Consider the following 19,223-nt stretch of genomic DNA (forward strand, 5'->3'; position numbering starts at 1 on the left):
AATTAACAATAGGGAATTTGATTATATATGATATGATTAAATTAATTCAATTATATATGATATAATTAATCTGATGTATTTGATACATTATTATTTGATTGGATGAATTAATATAAATATGATTTATATTAAATTCCATAAAAATAGAAAAAAAAACTATGGTTTATATATTACATATGATGCATAATTAAAACTATAGGTTATAAATGTAATATGATAAGTTAGTTATTATATTTATTTATAATCTATTAATTATATGATAATTAAATTTCGTTTTCTCCAATAACTACGTTAGTGGGTGGTTACACCGTTTTACAGCAACTGTGAGATAAAAGGAAATGGGATTTCAAAATCTTACACGACAACTAGTTATCCGATTACTAATCGAGAGACTAAACGATAAGACCGAGTTTTACTATACGATAGTACTCATTTCTATACGACCAAGTATCGAGTCTATGCGATAGGCTTTCATCTTCTACACGATGCTTCTGTCTATTACTCGACCATTTCCTCCTTCATTCCTATCCTTCCCTCATTCCAAAATAAGCCAGAGCCCACAACTCTTTGATTCTCACAACGAGAATACCAACGTAATCTGGTGGTAGTGTCCGAATCTGTTCGAGGATCGAGTTGATACTCGTTCCTGGTGTTTGAGGGAGTTCGAGTTCTTGATCCTTGCGTTCGAGTTTGATCGAGGGACACACTTGAAGAAACATTCTTTAAAGGTATTGTTTCTCTCATCCTTTATATTTAATTCAAAGCATGTTGTAATTTATTGATTAATGCATAATCTATTTAGTCTGATTGTAAATATTTGAGTTCTTTCACAATGGTGTTTTGAACGATCCACTTCCGCTCATAGGTCCTCTCTATATTTAGAGTTCATTCACTTCATACATGCATAGACATGGGCATGGTCATGGAGAGTATAACGAATATTTATACTATGAAGTGCCTGCAAATGTACAAGAGCCACCAGAGCAACATTAAGAGGGACTAGAGTAACATCAAGAGGAACCAGATCAACCTAGAGTTCAAAGTCGACGAGATAACCAAATTGAAATCGACGACGTTCATCTTGTGGGACTCATTGATTTTTTTATAATTTTTTTAAATAAATGAAAAACTTTAAATTGTTATATTGATATGAGTATTTTAATGTACATTTTATTATTTTCCAATTATGAACCATAGTTGTAATATGGAAGAAAAAAAGATTGAGAATTTTTTATGATGTCTCTTAGAGTTAATTTTATTTATTATTAAGAAATACAAGGGTAAATTTTTTTTATGAAAAAATAGAACGATAAATTTACATAGGATACTTTGCTTAAAGAAGGTAAATGATTAAATCTTTAAGAATTTATATTAAAAAAAAAAAAAGCAAAAAGGGTCGAGTGTTCAAAAAATCGACCATCGTCGGTCCAATTTTGAACACTCAACAAAGAGGGATTGAGTATTCAACCCTCGACCTACATCAATTTTTTTTTAAAAAAAAATCGTACCAGTCAAATCCCAAAACTACAATATTTTTCTAGTTACTTTCAAATCTACAATATTTCACTAATTATTTATCAAACCTACAATATTCATCCAATTTTACAGGAAAACAATCATTTTTTAACCATTCTTTGAAAAGTTACTAGAATTAATCAATTTTTTTAAAGATTTAAGGCATATTTGATAAAGAACTCCAAACTCAAGTACTTTTGTTTGGTTTAGTCTCTTCCTTTCACACGCGTTTGTTTTGATGCCCAAACTCTATCAAACAATGTTGTCAAGTTGACGAGGACGTTTCAGTCATTTACTTCATCTCATATAAAAAAGACCAAAGAATAATAAATAATTCAAAGTCTTCTCAAAATCAATATTTTTCTAAAAAAATAAATCAATATTGTTTTTTCTACAACTACATGATGACACGTCTATTCTAACATCGAAGGCGGCCATTACTACAATTATAAATTTAGAGTTTAAAAATTATAGATCATCAACTCAAATCGACAAATTGAAAAAATGATCGAATCAACGTTAGTCAATTTGTGCACTTTGTTTGATAGTCGATTTTTTAATATGACTGAATTGCTTTTTTTTTTTTTTTTTTTAAGTTCCATTGTTGTATATTATATGCATCTACAATACCATTTTTTTTAGAGTCCCAATATTTTTTTTTTAAGTCCCATCAACTTGATAATTTTATTTTAAAAAAAAATCAATCAAATATTTGGACCATCAAATAAATTATTATAATCTGCTTTGTGTTTGAAACTCTAAATATAATAGTTCTATTTATAATTACTTGTACTTTACAATATCAAAACCTTATTTACTACAGTATATACTAATTTGGACTCATCTTTTTTTCATCATTGTTACAAATACAAATTATTATAACTCACATATTATAATAACCAACTTACCACCGAAATGATTGCTAATTGTTTTTTAACTTTCCTTTTGATGGTTTTTTTAATTAATATATTAAAAATTTGTGTTTTCTTTTCCTTTTCTCTTCTCTCCCCACCATTCCCATTTCCATTTTTTCCCTCTCTAATTTTCTCTCCCACTTCTTCTTCATCTTTTTTATCTCACTTTTCTCCCATCCTCCCACGGCTATTAGCATCTTATTCAACGAACGCAAGTTGTTTTTTTTCCCTCTTCATAATCCGACTAAAACCGACCGATATCTGTAGATTGGTCGATCGGTCTTATAAAACCCGTGCAAAATCTACCAATCTTTTTTCACAATCGGTTTGATCCCAAAAACCGACCAAAAAGTGAATGCCAACCGCTCAAATACAGTTTTCATTTAAAGGATAATTTCGTACATTCAGTTAATACTGATCGAAATCAAGTTTAAATAACGAAGAGCTTCAGTGCCCTCCCCCGCCATAACTTTTCTCCCAAAGCTTCAATAATGGCGGTTACAGATTTCTTTGTCGGAGAGATAGCCACTGAGCTTCTCAAAATGATGGTACAAATTTCGACAAAATCCTGTCTCTGTAAAACGACGGCAGCTCAAATCGCCAATTCCATTCAACAAATTTTGCCGATTATCGAAGAGATCAAGTACTCCGGAGTTGAATTGCCGGCTCATCGCCAATTTCAGTTAGATCGCTTCAGCGAAACTCTCAGAAGAGGTATCGAGATTTCCGAGAAGGCTCTTCAATGCGGCCGGTTGAACATTTACAGAAACTTGCGGCTCGCGAGGAAGATGGAGAAGCTCGAAAAAGATATATGTCGTTTCATTAACGGCACCATGCAAGCGCATATACTAGCCGACGTTCACCATATGAGATTCGAGACCACCGAGCGGTTCGACCGGCTTGAAGGAGTTTGGCTGGAGCGGCGGCTTGAGTCGATGAAGATTAGGGCAGATGGTTCGGGAGAGGGAAGGTGGTGGGTTGAGGAGGCGTTTAAGAGGGCCGAGGAGGAGGAAAGGTATGAGACTAATTTGGTGAATATAGGAACTGGACTGCGTGTGGGGAAGAAGAAATTGAAGGAGCTCGTGATTGGAAGGAGCGATTTAACGGCGGTTGGGATTAGTGGAATTGGGGGTTCGGGGAAGACGACTTTAGCTAGAGAATTCTGCAAAGATCCTGAAGTTCGAAGTGAGTTGCTTTTGTTTGTTTGTTTGTTTGTTTGTATGATTCTTTGACCATTTTCTCGTGTTTCATTTGAATGATTTCGATTTCGTTTCAAACCTAGAAGTTTGTACAAAATCTATTTGGTTTTCTGACTTTGAAGTAAAATAGATTAGAAAATTTTCACTAGAATAGGAAGTTTCTTGTTAATGAAGTGAATATCTGTTAAGAATCTCCTCTCTGATACTGTAGCTTTAAAGGGGTTAATAGGCCCTCCTTTTTTTGTATTTCTTTCTGTAGGAATTGTCGGATTCTAATTGTTATTGTTGCATGTTGCCACCTTTCCAGGATACTTTAAAGAGAAAATTTTGTTCTTAACGGTGTCACAGTCCCCTGATGTGGAGCAGCTGAGGAGAACGATTTGGGAACATGTAATGGGTAGCGACAGTGTCAATTCTAATGATCTGATTTTACATGGGAGGCCGGCAAATTCAGCTCTTCTGGTTTTGGATGATGTGTGGTCAATCTCAGTTCTTGAGAACCTTATTCCAAACGTAACTGGCTGCAAAACTCTCGTGGTTTCACGATTCAAATTCCCTGAAGTTCTTAGAGCGACGTATGAAGTAGAGTTATTGAAAGAGAGTGAAGCAATTGCTCTGTTTTGTCACTCTGCTTTCGGACAACAGTCGATTCCTTTGGCTGCTAATCACAACTTGGTCAAACAGGTAAGGAACAAAACATTCCTTCTGTTGGATTAGACATAAGCCAATTATCTTTAAAATGTCCAATTTAGTGGTTTTATTTCACTCATGTTAGCAAATTTTCTTTCCAGGTTGTGAATGAATGCAAATGTTTGCCTCTGGCTCTTAAAGTCATAGGGGCATCTCTCAGAGGACAGAGCGAGATGTTTTGGAATAATGCCAAGACCAGGTTGTCACGAGGCGAGCCTATTTGCGAGTCCCATGAGAACAAATTGCTTCGAAGAATGGCAATCAGTATTGAACGCCTCTCAAGTAAAGTGAGAGAATGTTTTCTCGATTTGGGATGCTTTCCTGAAGACAAAAAGATTCCTCTTGACATTCTCATCAATGTTTGGAAGGAATTGCATGATCTTGATGATGAAGAAGCTCTTGCTGTCCTTTTTGAGTTATCTCAGAAGAATCTCCTTACCTTGGTGAAAGATGCACGGTATGGACGCAACTATGTTACATCACTTATTTAAGTAACTGTTACAGACATCAAGATATGTTGTCTAAATGCTTGATTGGTCAATATGCAGCGGTGGTGACATTTACAGCAGTTATTATGAGATGTATGTCACTCAACACGATGTCTTAAGGGACCTTGCTCTTCATTTCAGTAGCCAGGAGAATGTAAATGACAGGAAGCGATTGCTGATGCCAAAAAGTGACACGGAACTTCCGAAAGAATGGTTAAGGAAATCAGATCAGCCATTTAATGCCCAACTTGTTTCAATTCACACAGGTAACTGATTGCACTCTTTCAAAGACTTGTAAAAACATGTATCCTATAAAGATTTTTAGGCAAAGAAATACAATGTCAAGTTACCAAGAGATGACACTTTTATGATTATAAGCTTTTTATACCTCATACTTGAAGTTATGGCTTATGTTCATTACGCATTTATGTCATAGGTGAAATGAAAGAAATGGATTGGACGCAGATGATATTTCCTGAGGCTGAAGTGCTAATTCTAAACTTCTCCTCAAGTGGATACTTCTTGCCTCCTTTTCTTTGCAACATGCCGAAGCTGAGAACACTAATTGTGCTAAATAGCAATGCAACACATGCAACTCTGAGCAATTTCTCAGTTTTTTCTAGTTTGGTCAACTTAAGAAGCATCTGGCTGGAAAAAATTTCCATGACACAACTATTCAATGCTTGCGCCCCATTGAAACATCTGAGGAAGATATCTCTTGTTTTTTGCAAGATTAACAACAGCCTGGATGAGTCAGCGGTAAATGTATCCCAGATCTTCCCATTCCTTTTCGAACTCAAAATCGATCACTGCAATGACTTGGATAAGCTACCTTCAAGCATTTGCGATATGCAAAGTCTCAAGTGTCTTAGTGTCACCAACTGCCATAGTCTAAGTCAATTGCCTACCAACTCATGGAAGCTGAAAAATCTACAAATCTTGAGGCTTTTTGCTTGCCCACTTCTCACAACTCTACCCTCAAGCATTTGTGAGCTTTCTTGTCTGAAGTACATTGACATATCTCAATGTGTTTACTTGACCAGCCTTCCTGAAGAAATTGGCAAGCTGGCAAACCTAGAGAAAATTGACATGAGAGAATGCTCATTGATCAGGAGACTACCTAGATCAATTGTCTGCTTGCAATCTCTCTGTCACATAATTTGCGAGGAAGATGCCTCGTGGCTATGGGAGGATTTAAAGAGTCATATGCCTAATTTGTACATTCAAGTCACCGAGAAATGCTTCGACTTAGACTGGCTCGACTAGTGATCGTCAGCTTTGTTGGTTTTCTTTTATGTACATAAATTTTTCTATTCTCAAAAGGGAAAAATAAAAGTGTTTAGTGTTTTGAGTCCATCACAATCTACTCGTCAATCTCTTGTTGAAAAAACTTCAGACTCTAGAATTGTTTGCCCTTGACAAGAAATATCTGATCCATCCGATGAGTAGAACATTAAAAAAAATAAAGGTTATTGATGATATTTAGTTAAAATGAAAGTAGATATGAATAGAGAAATGTGTTCACTCCATGATAGTTGCTAGGAAACTCCTAGTAGATAAGATAGAAAAATAGTTTACTCCATAGCAGCTTCTAGGAAACTCCCTAAATAGAAGACTTTTTGAAGCCATAGCAAACATTGATGAAAAGGATTTTTCTGTGGAGGTCCTCTTCAATCATTTCCCACAGTGAGTTCCTATCAAGAATAAAAATAGATCCCCACCATTATTTCATTATTTCCCTTTCACTGGTTTACAGACAGACAAGGCTGCTCCTATCATTTGTCTTTTATCTTTTTGTTGTTTTGGAGGGATAGGAATCTTTGAAACCTCAGAAAGCAACTTAGGACCCTAACCCATCTTTTACTACTTTGGACAGAAAACGACCCTTACCCGAAAATCAAACCGAACCCGTCGGAGACGTTATTAAAGGAGGGTTTGGTTCTCAAGTCAAGGCTTAGACACAAATGTAATCTTTAGTGCATATTTGAGATTGATTTTGGAATTGTTAAAATCACTTTTGTCATGTTCGAAACCGTTCCATTTAATCACTCAAAATTATTTTAATAGTTAATTTTACTTTTCAATGCATTTTTTATATCATCAAAGTTGATTTAGAATGATTAAAAACGTGTTTTAAAGTTATTTTAAAAATGTCAAAATTAATTATAACTATTTCAAAATCTCTCGGCACAAAGGTGGCTCTTTGTTTCTCTTCTCGTGGTGAACAAATAAAGTCATCACTTTTTTTTTTTTTAAGGCAATCACAAACCTAACTAACATTTATAAAAAAGAAAAATGGAAAATATAGGTAGTCTAAAACTATTATAATTGACTGCATTCATTTATTTATGTAGGGTTAGTGTATCCAAAACTAACCCACTCCACGCACATATCTTTGGAAGTGATATTAGAACGATAATAATTATTTTTGACATGTTTAAAAATCACTTTTCTTCTAAAATTATGATATGTGACAACGATAAAAAAAAAATAATCTTTTGTGAATATGTTAGATATATATATATACATACACACACAAATTTTAAGTTTTATTTCTCTCGAATTCACTCTCGCTACCATTCTCTCTCTAAAAGTTTTTTTTTTCCTCAGCTTTAAAGCTATTTTCCATATTTTTATGATTCTCCTGAAAAAGATTATAATATCAAATTTTATTTCTCTTTATCTAACTTTAATTTCTTTATTAAAGATATATTAATTTAACTTTATTCGAAAAAAATAAGTGATTTTTACTCTTTTACTAAAAGAGTTTAAATAAAAATAAAAATGACTTCCGAAAAACCTTTTTTTCTATTGTGAATATAAATTTCTGTCTAATTTTTGTTGTCCCACTCTAAATTCTATTTTCTCACACTCGCACTCTTCTAAATTTTTCTCCACCCCTAATTTTCTCTCTATTTGTATATACTTCTCTAATTTTCTCAATGATTCTTAAATTACGTTTAAAAATATAGAACCAATTATGTTAACACAATTTATAACACTTTACAAAATTAATAAAATAATTTAGCTTAAAAGATGTAAAACCAAAGAAAAAAATTTGATTAAAAAAATATCTAACTTCTATGGACCTCTCTAGAGAAATATTAATTTTTCTTAGGTATGAAAATCACTTTTAGCCAATCACTTTAATAAATCCATCATCTAGTCCATGGAATACCAATAACTTGATTGACATTGACCGACTTTTAATACAATAAAATCTCCTTCAGTATTAAAATGCTCCAATTATAATAACCATAGGAGCTAAAATGATAATGACTACTCTGTTACAATCCAACCCAAATTTGAAAAATATCCAAAACATTTGTACCTACCAAAATACCAATTGGACCATTTTCTTCCACAGAAGACAAACTCCAAGAGAATCTTGTAAAATGGTGGGAACTTTCCTTTGTCACCTTCTCTTTCCCTAAATTGCTTCTCTCAAAGAGAACAAAAGAGGGGGGGTTGTGCTTAGACTTTTCTGAAGCTTTCACATTTCCCTGCAAATTCCAACCTTTATACACAACACCCATGTTTGATATGAAGATCAAATGCTTTCGAATTTTTCATATTTTCATTGATTCATGGCAAGAAAAAGAAATGGAATCAGTAAGAAAAATCTCTACATGTTTTTGGAACATTTCTGATTTCTCTACTTCACTATATCAGATACAGAAGATGAATAACCACTGTTAAGCTCTGTATAATACGTTCGTTCATTCATTCATTCATTCATCAAAGTTGTATAAACAAACGTGATGGAAAGCAATCATTTTCAGTGAAATCTTGTTGGTATATACTCATTTATCCGCAGAGGGAGGCCGTAAAATTCGTCATTTCTAACATCTCCTTTCTTGTGCTGGAACGGTTTCCACCACGAGACTCCTCGGTCGTTGATCGAGGGTTTTGCATCGAGCGTTTGGTCGAGCACTGTTCCGATAATTATGGCGATTGTTGGGGCAGATGAGAAGATGGTGTTTAGGATATCATTGAACTGCATAACAAATGAATGTGTTAAAAAGGATAGAAGATGAGCAGTATCAGAAAAGAGAGGGATTAGTGAGGGGTTCTTTTTTTGTGACTGACCCATCCACCCGCTGTTTGAACCGGTCCACGACCGTCTTGGGTTGTGTTTGTGACGAAATACTGAGGTATTGAGATGCCAAGGAACAAGGAGAGGCCGATAATATAGAGGTTTCTCATGGAATTGTTGTTGGTGAATTGCATGAATGAGATCCCTGTAGCAGCTGCAGGTAAGAAATGCACAAGAATCAACAAAATTTCCATCGATCCAATGAGAATTGAGAACTGTGGAGATGCTACTCGTTAAGTAATAACAGAGACAAAGGACTTACCAACGATGCCGAATAGAACACAGTATATGGCACCGAATATCGGTAAAGGAATGGATGCAAAGAATGCACCAAACTTTCCTGAAAGATGCAGGAAATGTGACAATAGGCGAAAAATAATGTCGGGACAATTAGTGCAATTCATGAAAGAAAAGCAAACAAACCAAATATGGAGAAGAAGATCATGAAAGCAGTTGATATCTGCACAACCCTCCTGCTTCCTATGTGCGTGAGCCCAAGAAGACCAACATTTTCACTGCAACAATATTACCAGCCAAGTTTGTATTAAGCATAATCTAATATAAACAAATAGTATTTGATTCTTCATGTGTCAAGTTTCAAGTCATTGTTCATAATTAGTGTTTGATTCTCGATGTATCAAGTTTCAAGTCATTGTTCATGATTAGTGTACTACAAAAGCATAAAGCAACCAACGATCGAAATTTTGTAATGAGAAAAACTCCTTACACGGATGCAGAGTTGCCAGCGATGGAACCAAAAATTCCTTCAACCAACAGGCCGATACCCTGCACACAGGCAAATGCACTCATATTGTCACAATTTAAATTGAAGTAGAAAATCAACATGGACTCGATCGATGGAACAAGTTCATGTAAATAAATATGAGATAGAAAAGCCATGGTGTTTGACAATTGTACCTGCAAGCCAATACTTCGATTAAAAATGTATGCTGGAGGTGGTGTAGCACCTGAAAGCCGTGCTGCTGCAAAGAAAGTCCCAGTTGACTGCACTAAAACAGAATTTAAATGTCAGATTACGAGAGCAACCACGGGATTTAGCTTTAGTTTGAATTGAAAATCGACCTCAGCAGACGTAACGAGTGTAGCCCCCATCATGCCAAAGACATGACTGGCACGAAATATCGGAGTACCCCACTGAAATGGATAAGGGACTCTAATCCTACACAAAGCACCCATAGAAATTGTTACATATTAGGAAGACAAGTTCCTCTGCCAAACTCACTATGAAAGAAATGCAATGTTACCCAGACATACCAAGGGGCAGACGACATAAGGAACGAGCGATCTGTACGGCAACTCTGTTTTGTCACCTCCCGGACATGGTTGTAAGCTCCAGCTACAGTGAGAATGGCAGCAAAAGCCCAAATAAGTGCAATGCAGATAAGCAGACCAAACCTCTCAAGTACGACATCAGCTCGAGGATGAATACGCCTCAAATACTGCAACATTGTAAACATCAAGGTATTGAATCAATTAAAGAACAAAGCACGGATATGGAGGTTTGAGAAAAGGAAATTACCTGCTGACCGATAACAAGGAGAATCAACATGGGCAAGCCAATCTCCACACAATTAGCAAGCTGCACGTAGAACAGATAGCATATTCATACTTATTATTATATTCCAACAATCACTCACTTACATACCAAAGTGTTTGGAACTTTACCATTGGGAAGCCTCTCATAAACAGACCAAGACCGACCACGCAAACTAGAGGTACAATAACTACAGGAGTAAAAAGTCTGACCAGAAAGAGGAAATCAATGATGAGAACAAAAGAATCTCAAGCCTTCCACCATTATCCTTGAAAATGGTCGTTAGAAGAATTATTACCTTGTGAGATGTCCCCACGCCCTACTAAATCCAAGTATAATATTGATTATTGAAGCAACGATCAACGACCCTTGGATGGTACGAACAGTGTAGGTAAATCTCTGTGAAACAAATCCATATACAGACGGTTACATTCTAAAAATCTAAAACAACTTGACCCTATAGAGAATACGTTACCCAACGTAACAAGTTTGAACAGTGATAAATAAGTCATAGCTTATATGGAGAATCTATGGTGAAACGTTGTTACCTAGCAATAGATTGAATTATGGTATGAGCTTAGAAAGGGAACAACCTTAAAATTCAAGGGATTTTTTATTACAGAATTCTACTGCTATCGTCTTAACTTTTTGTTAGTACCAAATTCTGTCTCTCTTCACCATCAAAGCAACAATGTGGGTAAAGCAACAATCTGTTTCAAATAGTTGCAGGTTCAAATCACCATCCAACCAGCCATTAGAATGAATCTGAAAGTGCTTCTGAGAGTAGCATTTCTAAGGGAAACGCTCATCCAACCCAGCGTTCTTCAATTAAAACAACATTTAAGACTTCTTCCATTTCAATCAACAAAGTTGCAAGGTTTGAGTTTGACCATACAAGAGTAGAATGAATTGGTTAAATCATTCTTCAAAACGCTAAAGACATGACAGTGGAAAAAGCAAAAACACCTTAAAGAAAAAGAGTGAAACAACGCCACTCAAGAAATAGCTAAACATTATATACCTCATGTTCACTTGAAAAGGTCTTATCAGAGAAATCATTGATGATTGACAACACAGGTAAAATAAACACGAACGATGACCGCATCACCGTCGGGAGCCTTGATCCCAGAGCTGTTTGAAGCAAAGTGTTCAACCCAGCAGTAAAAAGCAAAGTTTGAATCACTCGAGCTTTATCACCCTATCAACATTTACAATTAATCACCACCAATCAGATTCAAAACATGTCAAAATGATTCATTGAACTTCAGTTTAGTTTTGACAAAGAATACTAACTGAATTCAGAGCTCACTTACAGGGCTTCCACCCATTCTAGGCACAAGGGTAGTGGCAATAAGAACTATAGTCCCGAGCACCACAATATAATGCTGAAAAGCCAGTAAAACAGCTTCAGCTGCAAAATCCAATTTGTCAAAACCCCTTTAGTATTTGAAATAACAAGAACTACAATTAAATGGGTCATCAAGTTCTTATTAAAGCTGAATAGGGTCGACTCAGAATCTCAAAAGAAAAACATCACAAATCAGGACAGTTTAAGCTAAGCAGAAGCAGCTGAAAAAAGGAGAATCAGAATAAAGATCAAGAAAAGGAGCTCGAAATATTCAAAAAAAAGAAAAAAGAAAAAAGGGAATCAATAAATCCTGCCATAAACTTAATCTGATATTTGATAGAAAAAGAAAGAACCCCATGACATAAAGATTCGAACTTTACAAGATTTCGAATCAAATTACAGAAAGAAAACAGTTCCACAAGAGAGAAAGAACAAAACCCAAAAAGCAATCAAAGAAAAAGATAGAGAAACTAACGCCAAGAAGGATTAGAGTGGATGCAGTAGTGCAACTGTTGAAGTTGCTCGGCAGGAGTCCAAGTGGGTCCACGAGACAATGCTAAATTCGGCGGCGGCGCCGACGGAGCCACCGTTGCCGGCGAAGTATGTTGATGGGTGTTGGCTGATTCCCCCATAAATTAATCTTTTGAGCAGCTTCTCTAGTAAGGGTTCTTCACAAGTAGCAAAAAAAGTTCAACTGTTTTAGGAGCTCGCTGAAGCAGGGGAAAACACAGAGAAAAGAAATCAAAACAAGACAAGAGAAGGAGTAAAGGAAGCCCCTTTTGTTTTAAAACTGGAATGAAAGGGGAAGGGGAGTTTTGATTATTAAATTAATTAGGTAATTAACTAAATTAAAATAAATTTCTGTGTGTCTGAATTCTGAATGATTTGTGATAAGCCTGAAAAAAAAATTAAAATCTTTTTTAAAAAAGTAATGGAGTTTTTGTGGGGATGAACCGAATGAAGAAGGAGATTACGTTAAGGTTGTAATTTACATGCGACATAACGCGTGGGATTTTCGGTCTTCGAGGAGCTCGCACCTGGCCGAGCTATTGCTTTTTAATTAATTGCCATCTTTTTCTGAATTTATTTACCATCATGCCATCACAAGTTTACTTTTTATTACAGAAAATTCGCAATAAATAGTCTTTCTTTTAAAAGAAAATAATAAAAATTGAAAATTATATTATTTAATAATTTGATTTTTTGTTTTTAATTTTTAAAATAAAGCTTATTTCTCTTTCTATTCCTAAATTTATTGATTTAGTACTTGCTTTCTACCTAAATATCAAATCAAAATTTAAAAATTTAGGTAACTATTCTGTTTTTTATTTTTATTTTTAAAAATTAAGTCTCCAAATTTAATCTACTTTTCACTAATAGTTTAAAAAATTAAGTCAAATTTTGATAATTAAAAAAAATAGTTTTCAAAAAGATGTTTTTATTTTTAAAATTTGGTTAAGAGTTCTACCATTGTATTTAAGAATGATGCAAATTATTGTAAGAAATGTGGATGACATAGGTTTCATTTTCAAAAACAAAAACAAAAAACCAAATGGTTACCAAACAGGGTCAAGTTTTCTTTGGTAACCATTTAATTTTTTGTTCTTTATTTTTTAAAATCAAACCTATAAACACTACTTCTACCTCTAAATTTCTTCCTTTATTATTTATTTTTTACCGATTGTTTAAAAGATCAAACCAAACTTTGAAAACTAAAAAAGTAACTTTTAAAAATTTGTTATTATTTTTTAAATTTGACTAAGAATTCAACCATTGTAGTTAAGAAATATGTAAATCATTATAAAAAATTGATAGAAAATAAGTTTAATTTTCTAAAATAAAAAAAAATCACCAATCGAGGTCTTAGAAAAACAGTTTTTAAAAACGTATTTTTTTTTTTTTAAAGAAAGATGAAACACATGGTAGTAAAATGAAAAAAGAAAAAAGGAAAAAAAAAAACTTAATTTTCGGGAAAGAAGACAGAAACCAAATGGGGTGTTTTAGGGTTTTAAATTCAGTTCAAAATGTACTATTTTAGTCTATAAATTCTTACAGATATGTTTAAAAGTTCCATCGAGCAATTTATTTTATCACTTAAATAATTATACGACACTTTGAATTAAAAAGTTGATTTCAGAGATAATATATAATTTTTAAAATTAGTTTTCTACTTTAAAGTAATAAAAATACTATATGGACCTTTCAATTTTATTTTGTGGATTAAAAATGTACGTTTTAAAATTTATGAAAGTAAATATACATATTCTTAAAAATTAAAAAAATAAAAAGTACATTATAAAAACTCGTAAATCGATATCACATCTTCATTAGGATTCGAAGACTGAATATGTAATTTTTAGTTTTTAATTTTTAATTTTTTTTTCCTAATATTAAAAAAATTAACTCGATTTTTTAAATATCAGTAAAAAGTTAGTTAATATGTAAAGCTTATAGGTTTACTTTCCATAAACATATAAAAGTCAAATTTCAAAAATTAAATTTATTAAAGTTATAAACCAAATACATACAAAATTCGTACTAAATTTGTAGCTCTAATTTTTTGCCCCCTCTTCTTTTTCGTTTGTCGTATTTTACTTTTTGAGGCTTTTGAGATGCTTTTATGACTAGATTACTTATATAATAAGCAGATATGATAATAGCGAGACTAATTTAATTGCAACTTGGTGCATATATTATTTTTACAATAGTCCTTCTTTAATTCTTATTTATGTTTCTAGTTTTGTTTTAGTTTAGTTTTTTAACTTTAATTCTTAGACTGTTTCGAAGATTATTTTTGTTTGTCATATTCATGGTAGATAATATATAGATATATAGCCCACTAATGCAATCGGATATTCTTAGTAGAAAGGTTTTTATTGATTAAATAAATGAAAAATTATAATAAATATAATACCAACAAAATAAATTGAAACAAACTCAATAATCTAAAAAGTGAGTCTCACTTGATTATTCCAATTGTTGTTTACTTATGTTTCATAGTCATTATGGAATCCACTTTCAAATATGTAATAGAATAACGCAAACTAACTAAGATGTGGAGGATGATCGATCTGGTCAATTGCTTTTCAAAATTACGTGAGACTCATTAGCCTACATTATTGATACATTATGTGAAGTATAAATTTGTCGTATTTATTGTTATCATCATTGTTACCATTCGACCCTAAACGATAACGGTAAGAACAAATATGAAGGATTATAATTACATTAATTTTTATTATAAATTGTTAAACGTAACCTCAATAAGTAGAACTCTAATAAACCTAGTTTAATTGGTTAAAATAGTTAAGACTTATTGTTTTATCACTGAAAAAATCAAATAAATAAAATATAATGCTTAAAGGATTTAGAAAGTAGACTAGACAAGTTTGACATACACTATTTTATACAACTTAAATATAATATATATTTTTTTAATTGTGTGGTTAAATGATCTGAACTCAAGGTATAACATCAGAGGAGTATTAAAGTATTTAATATATATTTAATTAATTTTTTATCTTTCATGCTACAATGAAATGAAAGGGAAAATGTATGGGAAAGCATTGAACGTATTTTATAATCTTAACGTTACAATAAATAAATGTGAGAATAAATATTTAAATATTTTGATCTAAAAAAATAATTAATGTAGAGCCAATTAATTTAGTCAATTTAATTAATGGGAACTACTTATATATATATATATAATTTTTCGAGTACGACGTATTGGAAGTCTTGGTTAGGTAGATTAATTAATTGAGTAATACAAATATTTTATTCAAATTACTATAATAAACTATTGCTGTCTTTTTCTGTGAAGCATGAATATTCAAAATGTTTTTATATGGAAAGGATGTGAATTTTAATAGATTCTAATAAGTTTAGAGAAAGCAAAATTTATGAAGTGTTTATATTATAAAAACAAATGGAATTAAATGGACTCATCTCCATTTTTAATGTAATTATAAAGGGGCAATTGTAACTTAAATAAAAATAAATTGAAAATTCCGTATGTATCCCTGAGTTTTACTTTTTTTGCAAACATGTCAAATGACTTTCGCTTGAAATTTTGATTATTATATGATTTCTATGTGATTGTTATATGATTGTTATGTGATTGTCACACATGCAATTACAAAAAAATTGAAATCACAGCTTTAGTTTCTTAAAATATATTTGTCGTACAATACAATTTCTCAATTAAATTCTACTTATTACTTCTTCGGTCTATATTTTTTGTTCTTTTAAATATTAAATCATATAATTCATAGATATTAAATTTGATTCACATGGTTACATCAATTAATTAGTGTTCATTTGGAAGTATTACGAATATAAATATGTCATTTCAAAACTACAATGAAAATGAAAATGGGGAAAATAACCAGGGCGGTTCGGTCATTGTCGGCAATAATTTAGATTTTTTTTTATGTCCAGCATTTTAAAAATAATATTAATTGATCGTAAAAGAGCAAAGTTACAAATTTGTCTTTCTTCAGACGTCTTTAGTCAAAAGTATTCAACCTATATTTAGTATAGCAGAGGAGAGGCAACTTTTGTGGGAAATACTCTTTGTATATTGCAGTGATTCAATACAGAAACCTAGGTATAGGTTTATATACAGTTTTGGAATGAATAGCCAAATTGGGCTGTATAATACAAAAGGAAATAATGCACAGTCCAAAGTGTAAAAATGATTTTACAGCTGCAGTGAACAATGTTGGGCTGCTTGTAGGTGGGCTGCAGGTTATATATCGTTGGGGTGAGAAGTTGGGCCTTGGTTATCCTTCAAATCCCCTCTCAAACGAGCAGGTAATTCTGTTACCCTGAGTTTGGATCGAAGGAAGGAGAATTGAGAGTGAGAAAGCGGCTTCGTCAGGCAGTCGGCTACTTGGTCTGTTGAAGGTATGTACCGGACATCAAGAGCACCTTCAAGCACCTTATCCCGGACAAAATGAATATCGATCTCGATATGTTTAGTCTTGGCATGGAAGACCGGGTTGGTGGCTAGGGCACCGACACTGATGTTGTCACACCATACCGTTGGTTTGGAAGTTGTAGAGAAGCCAAGTTCAAACAGAAGCTGTTTTAGCCATACAATTTCAGCAGAAGCGTGCGCGAGTGCCCGATATTCGGATTCAGTGTTGGACCTTGCCACGGCGGTTTGCTTCTTAGAGGACCAAGAGACAGCGGTGTTTCCCAAGTATACACAGTAGGCAGCTGTTGATCTTCGATCATCAACATTGGATGCCTAGTTTGCATCAGAAAAGGCTGTTATGGTGAGGTTTTTTACTGGTGAAATCAGTAGGCCATGGTGTTTGGTACCGCTTAGGTACCGAAGGACTCTCTTTACTCCTTGCCAATGGACATCAGTTGGTTGCTTCAGGAATTGACTGAGATGGTTGACAATGTAAGCGATGTCCGGTCGAGTGGAGGTGAGATATTGGAGTGCTCCAATGGTGCTGCGGTAAACAAAGGGGTTAGGTAACGGGGTGCCATCAGATAGAGAGAAGTGTTTACCTACAGCAGATGGAGTAGGGGCTGATTTAAGGTGTTGCAGGTCCAACCGTGAGAGTAGATCATCAATGTATTTGGTTTGAGTTAAAAGAAGGTCAGATCTAACACGAGAGACTTGAATTCCAAGAAAATAGCTGACTGGACCAAGGTCTTTAAGGGCAAAGGTTTTGTCCAGCCGGGCAATGACATTGTGAATAAGTTGAGGACTGTTACCTGTAATGATTACATTGTCCACATAAATCAGCATGAGAATAATGGTTGAACCTTTCTTGTAGATGAGCAAAGAAGTATCAGCATGGCTACTAAGGAAACCCTACGAGTGTAAAGTGTCTTTGAGTGTCGTATTTCAGGCTCGAGGAGCTTGCTTCAGCCCATAGATAGCTTTGCGCAGCCTGCATACATGATTGGGCATAAGTTGATTAACATACCCTGGCGGTTGAGACATATAAACATCTTCTTCCAAATGGCCATTGAGAAAAGCGTTGTTGAAGTCTAGTTGCCAAATGTGCCAGTCATAGGAGACAACAAGTGTTAGGATGACTCTGATGGTGGTGGCTTTGACCACGCGGTTGAAGGTTTCAAAGAAATCTACGCCAGGACTTTAATGGAACCCCTTCACAACAAGTCGAGCTTTGTGCGTTTGGATAGAGCCATCGGAGTTCCTCTTGATTCTGAATACCCACCGACAGCCAACAACATCTTGTGAGAAGGGGCTGGCACTAGGTCCCATGTATGGTTTTTGGCTAGAGCTTGAATCTCCAAGTCCATGGCATTTTTCCAAGTCAGAGTGGCCAGTGCATCATTTATCTTTGTAGGTTCAGTGAGGGTGCAGTCACGAGCTGTGGTCTTTGTCATTCATGTTTTCGGCTTAAAAATCCCAGCCTTGGCACGGGTAATCATCGGGTGCCCAGGAGGTGCAGGTGGTATATAGGAGCTTTGGCCTTCAGGAGAGGGTGTATTTGAGTAATTAGAGGACGATGATGGTGAAGGGCTGGACAGGGGTAGCAGGTTTGATGGTGGAGACAGTGGTGATGCATGTGATTAGGCTGGAGATTGGGTTACTGATCTAGATGAGGACGGGGTGGACGAAGTAGAAGAAAGTGGGCTTAGTAGAGGTCTTGAGGGAGTTGGATAAGGGCTGTGTGATAAAGCTGGAGAATTTGTTGGGTGATTTTCAGTTATGAGTTGTGAAGGTGGACAATAGGATGGTTGATCATGCCAAGGTGGTGGTGGATGAATAAGTGATGTTTTGACAGTGGGTTGGGGTTGCACTGATGCTGTTGCAAAACCTAAAACAAAAGGAAAAAATGTTTCATCAAACTAAACATGCCTTGATATAATAGTTTTTCCCGATTGAGTTAGGCATTTGTGACCTTTGTGAACCGGACTAGGCCTTAGATACAAACATCTTTCTGACTTGTATTGAAATTTTTTATTGTTGTATGGTCTGTGGTAGGGATAACAAGCACAACCAAAGTTTCTTAATTCAGAGAAGTTCAATTGTTTATGAAGAAGTTTTTCCATTGGAGATTTTCCTTTTAAGACTTGTGAGGGCAATCCATTAATGATGAAGGTAGAGGTCATGAATGCATCCCACCAGAAACTTAGGGGCATTGAGGCTTGAGCTAGTAGAGTTAATCTCATTTCGACAATATGTCTATGTTTCCTTTTAACCCGACCATTTTGTGCAGAAGTATACGGACATGATAGTCTTGAATCCCTAAAGTGTTACACAATTGATGTATTTTTTTAAATTCTCCTTCGTTATCTGTTTGAAAAGCTTTTATGGTGGTTCCAAACTGAGTTTTCACCATATTGAGAAAGTGAGTAAAGGCAGCATAGGTGTCACTTTTTAATTTTAAGGGATATATCCAAGCAAATCTACTAAAGTCATTGAG

At 34.3% G+C, this 19,223-nt stretch overlaps 2 protein-coding genes across 2 annotated transcripts; one reads left to right on the plus strand and one right to left on the minus strand.

Moving 5' to 3' along the window:
• The first annotated feature begins 1,992 nt into the window (after positions 1-1,992).
• ADR1-L1 (ADR1-like 1) lies at positions 1,993-6,162 on the plus strand. The gene is made up of 5 exons (XM_039042360.2): positions 1,993-3,614; positions 3,936-4,312; positions 4,420-4,775; positions 4,867-5,072; positions 5,243-6,162. The coding sequence occupies exons 1-5, from the start codon at positions 2,921-2,923 to the stop codon at positions 6,070-6,072; spliced, it is 2,463 nt and encodes an 820-aa protein (XP_038898288.2). The 5' UTR covers positions 1,993-2,920; the 3' UTR covers positions 6,073-6,162.
• A 2,199-nt stretch (positions 6,163-8,361) lies between these two features.
• On the minus strand, positions 8,362-12,799 carry PDE135 (Xanthine/uracil permease family protein). The gene is made up of 14 exons (XM_039043183.2): positions 12,281-12,799; positions 11,771-11,868; positions 11,479-11,655; positions 10,756-10,856; positions 10,589-10,664; positions 10,443-10,502; positions 10,178-10,362; positions 9,986-10,082; positions 9,821-9,907; positions 9,630-9,688; positions 9,326-9,417; positions 9,165-9,242; positions 8,896-9,056; positions 8,362-8,803 (listed from the first exon to the last, which is right to left on the minus strand). Exons 1-14 carry the CDS (start codon positions 12,435-12,437, stop codon positions 8,585-8,587), a joined length of 1,647 nt encoding a protein of 548 aa, XP_038899111.1. The 5' UTR covers positions 12,438-12,799; the 3' UTR covers positions 8,362-8,584.
• Positions 12,800-19,223: the final 6,424 nt, after the last annotated feature.

Source organism: Benincasa hispida, chromosome 9 (genome assembly GCF_027475165.1).
Source record: "Benincasa hispida cultivar pf3 chromosome 9, pf3_genome.v1.1, whole genome shotgun sequence".
Taxonomy (NCBI): Eukaryota; Viridiplantae; Streptophyta; class Magnoliopsida; order Cucurbitales; family Cucurbitaceae; genus Benincasa; species Benincasa hispida.

Bases quoted from the DNA above. Each gene is read 5' to 3' on its own strand.
- ADR1-L1 (XM_039042360.2), top strand. From the start codon at position 2,921: ATGGCGGTTACAGATTTCTTTGTCGGAGAGATAGCCACTGAGCTTCTC. The intron at 3,615-3,935 runs GTGAGTTGCTTT...CCACCTTTCCAG, and splicing joins CAAAGATCCTGAAGTTCGAA to GATACTTTAAAGAGAAAATT. The intron at 4,313-4,419 runs GTAAGGAACAAA...TTTTCTTTCCAG, and splicing joins ATCACAACTTGGTCAAACAG to GTTGTGAATGAATGCAAATG.
- PDE135 (XM_039043183.2), bottom strand. From the start codon at position 12,437: ATGGGGGAATCAGCCAACACCCATCAACATACTTCGCCGGCAACGGTG. The intron at 9,418-9,629 runs GTAAGGAGTTTT...ATATTGTTGCAG, and splicing joins GCTGGCAACTCTGCATCCGT to TGAAAATGTTGGTCTTCTTG. The intron at 9,243-9,325 runs GTTTGTTTGCTT...TGCATCTTTCAG, and splicing joins GATCTTCTTCTCCATATTTG to GAAAGTTTGGTGCATTCTTT.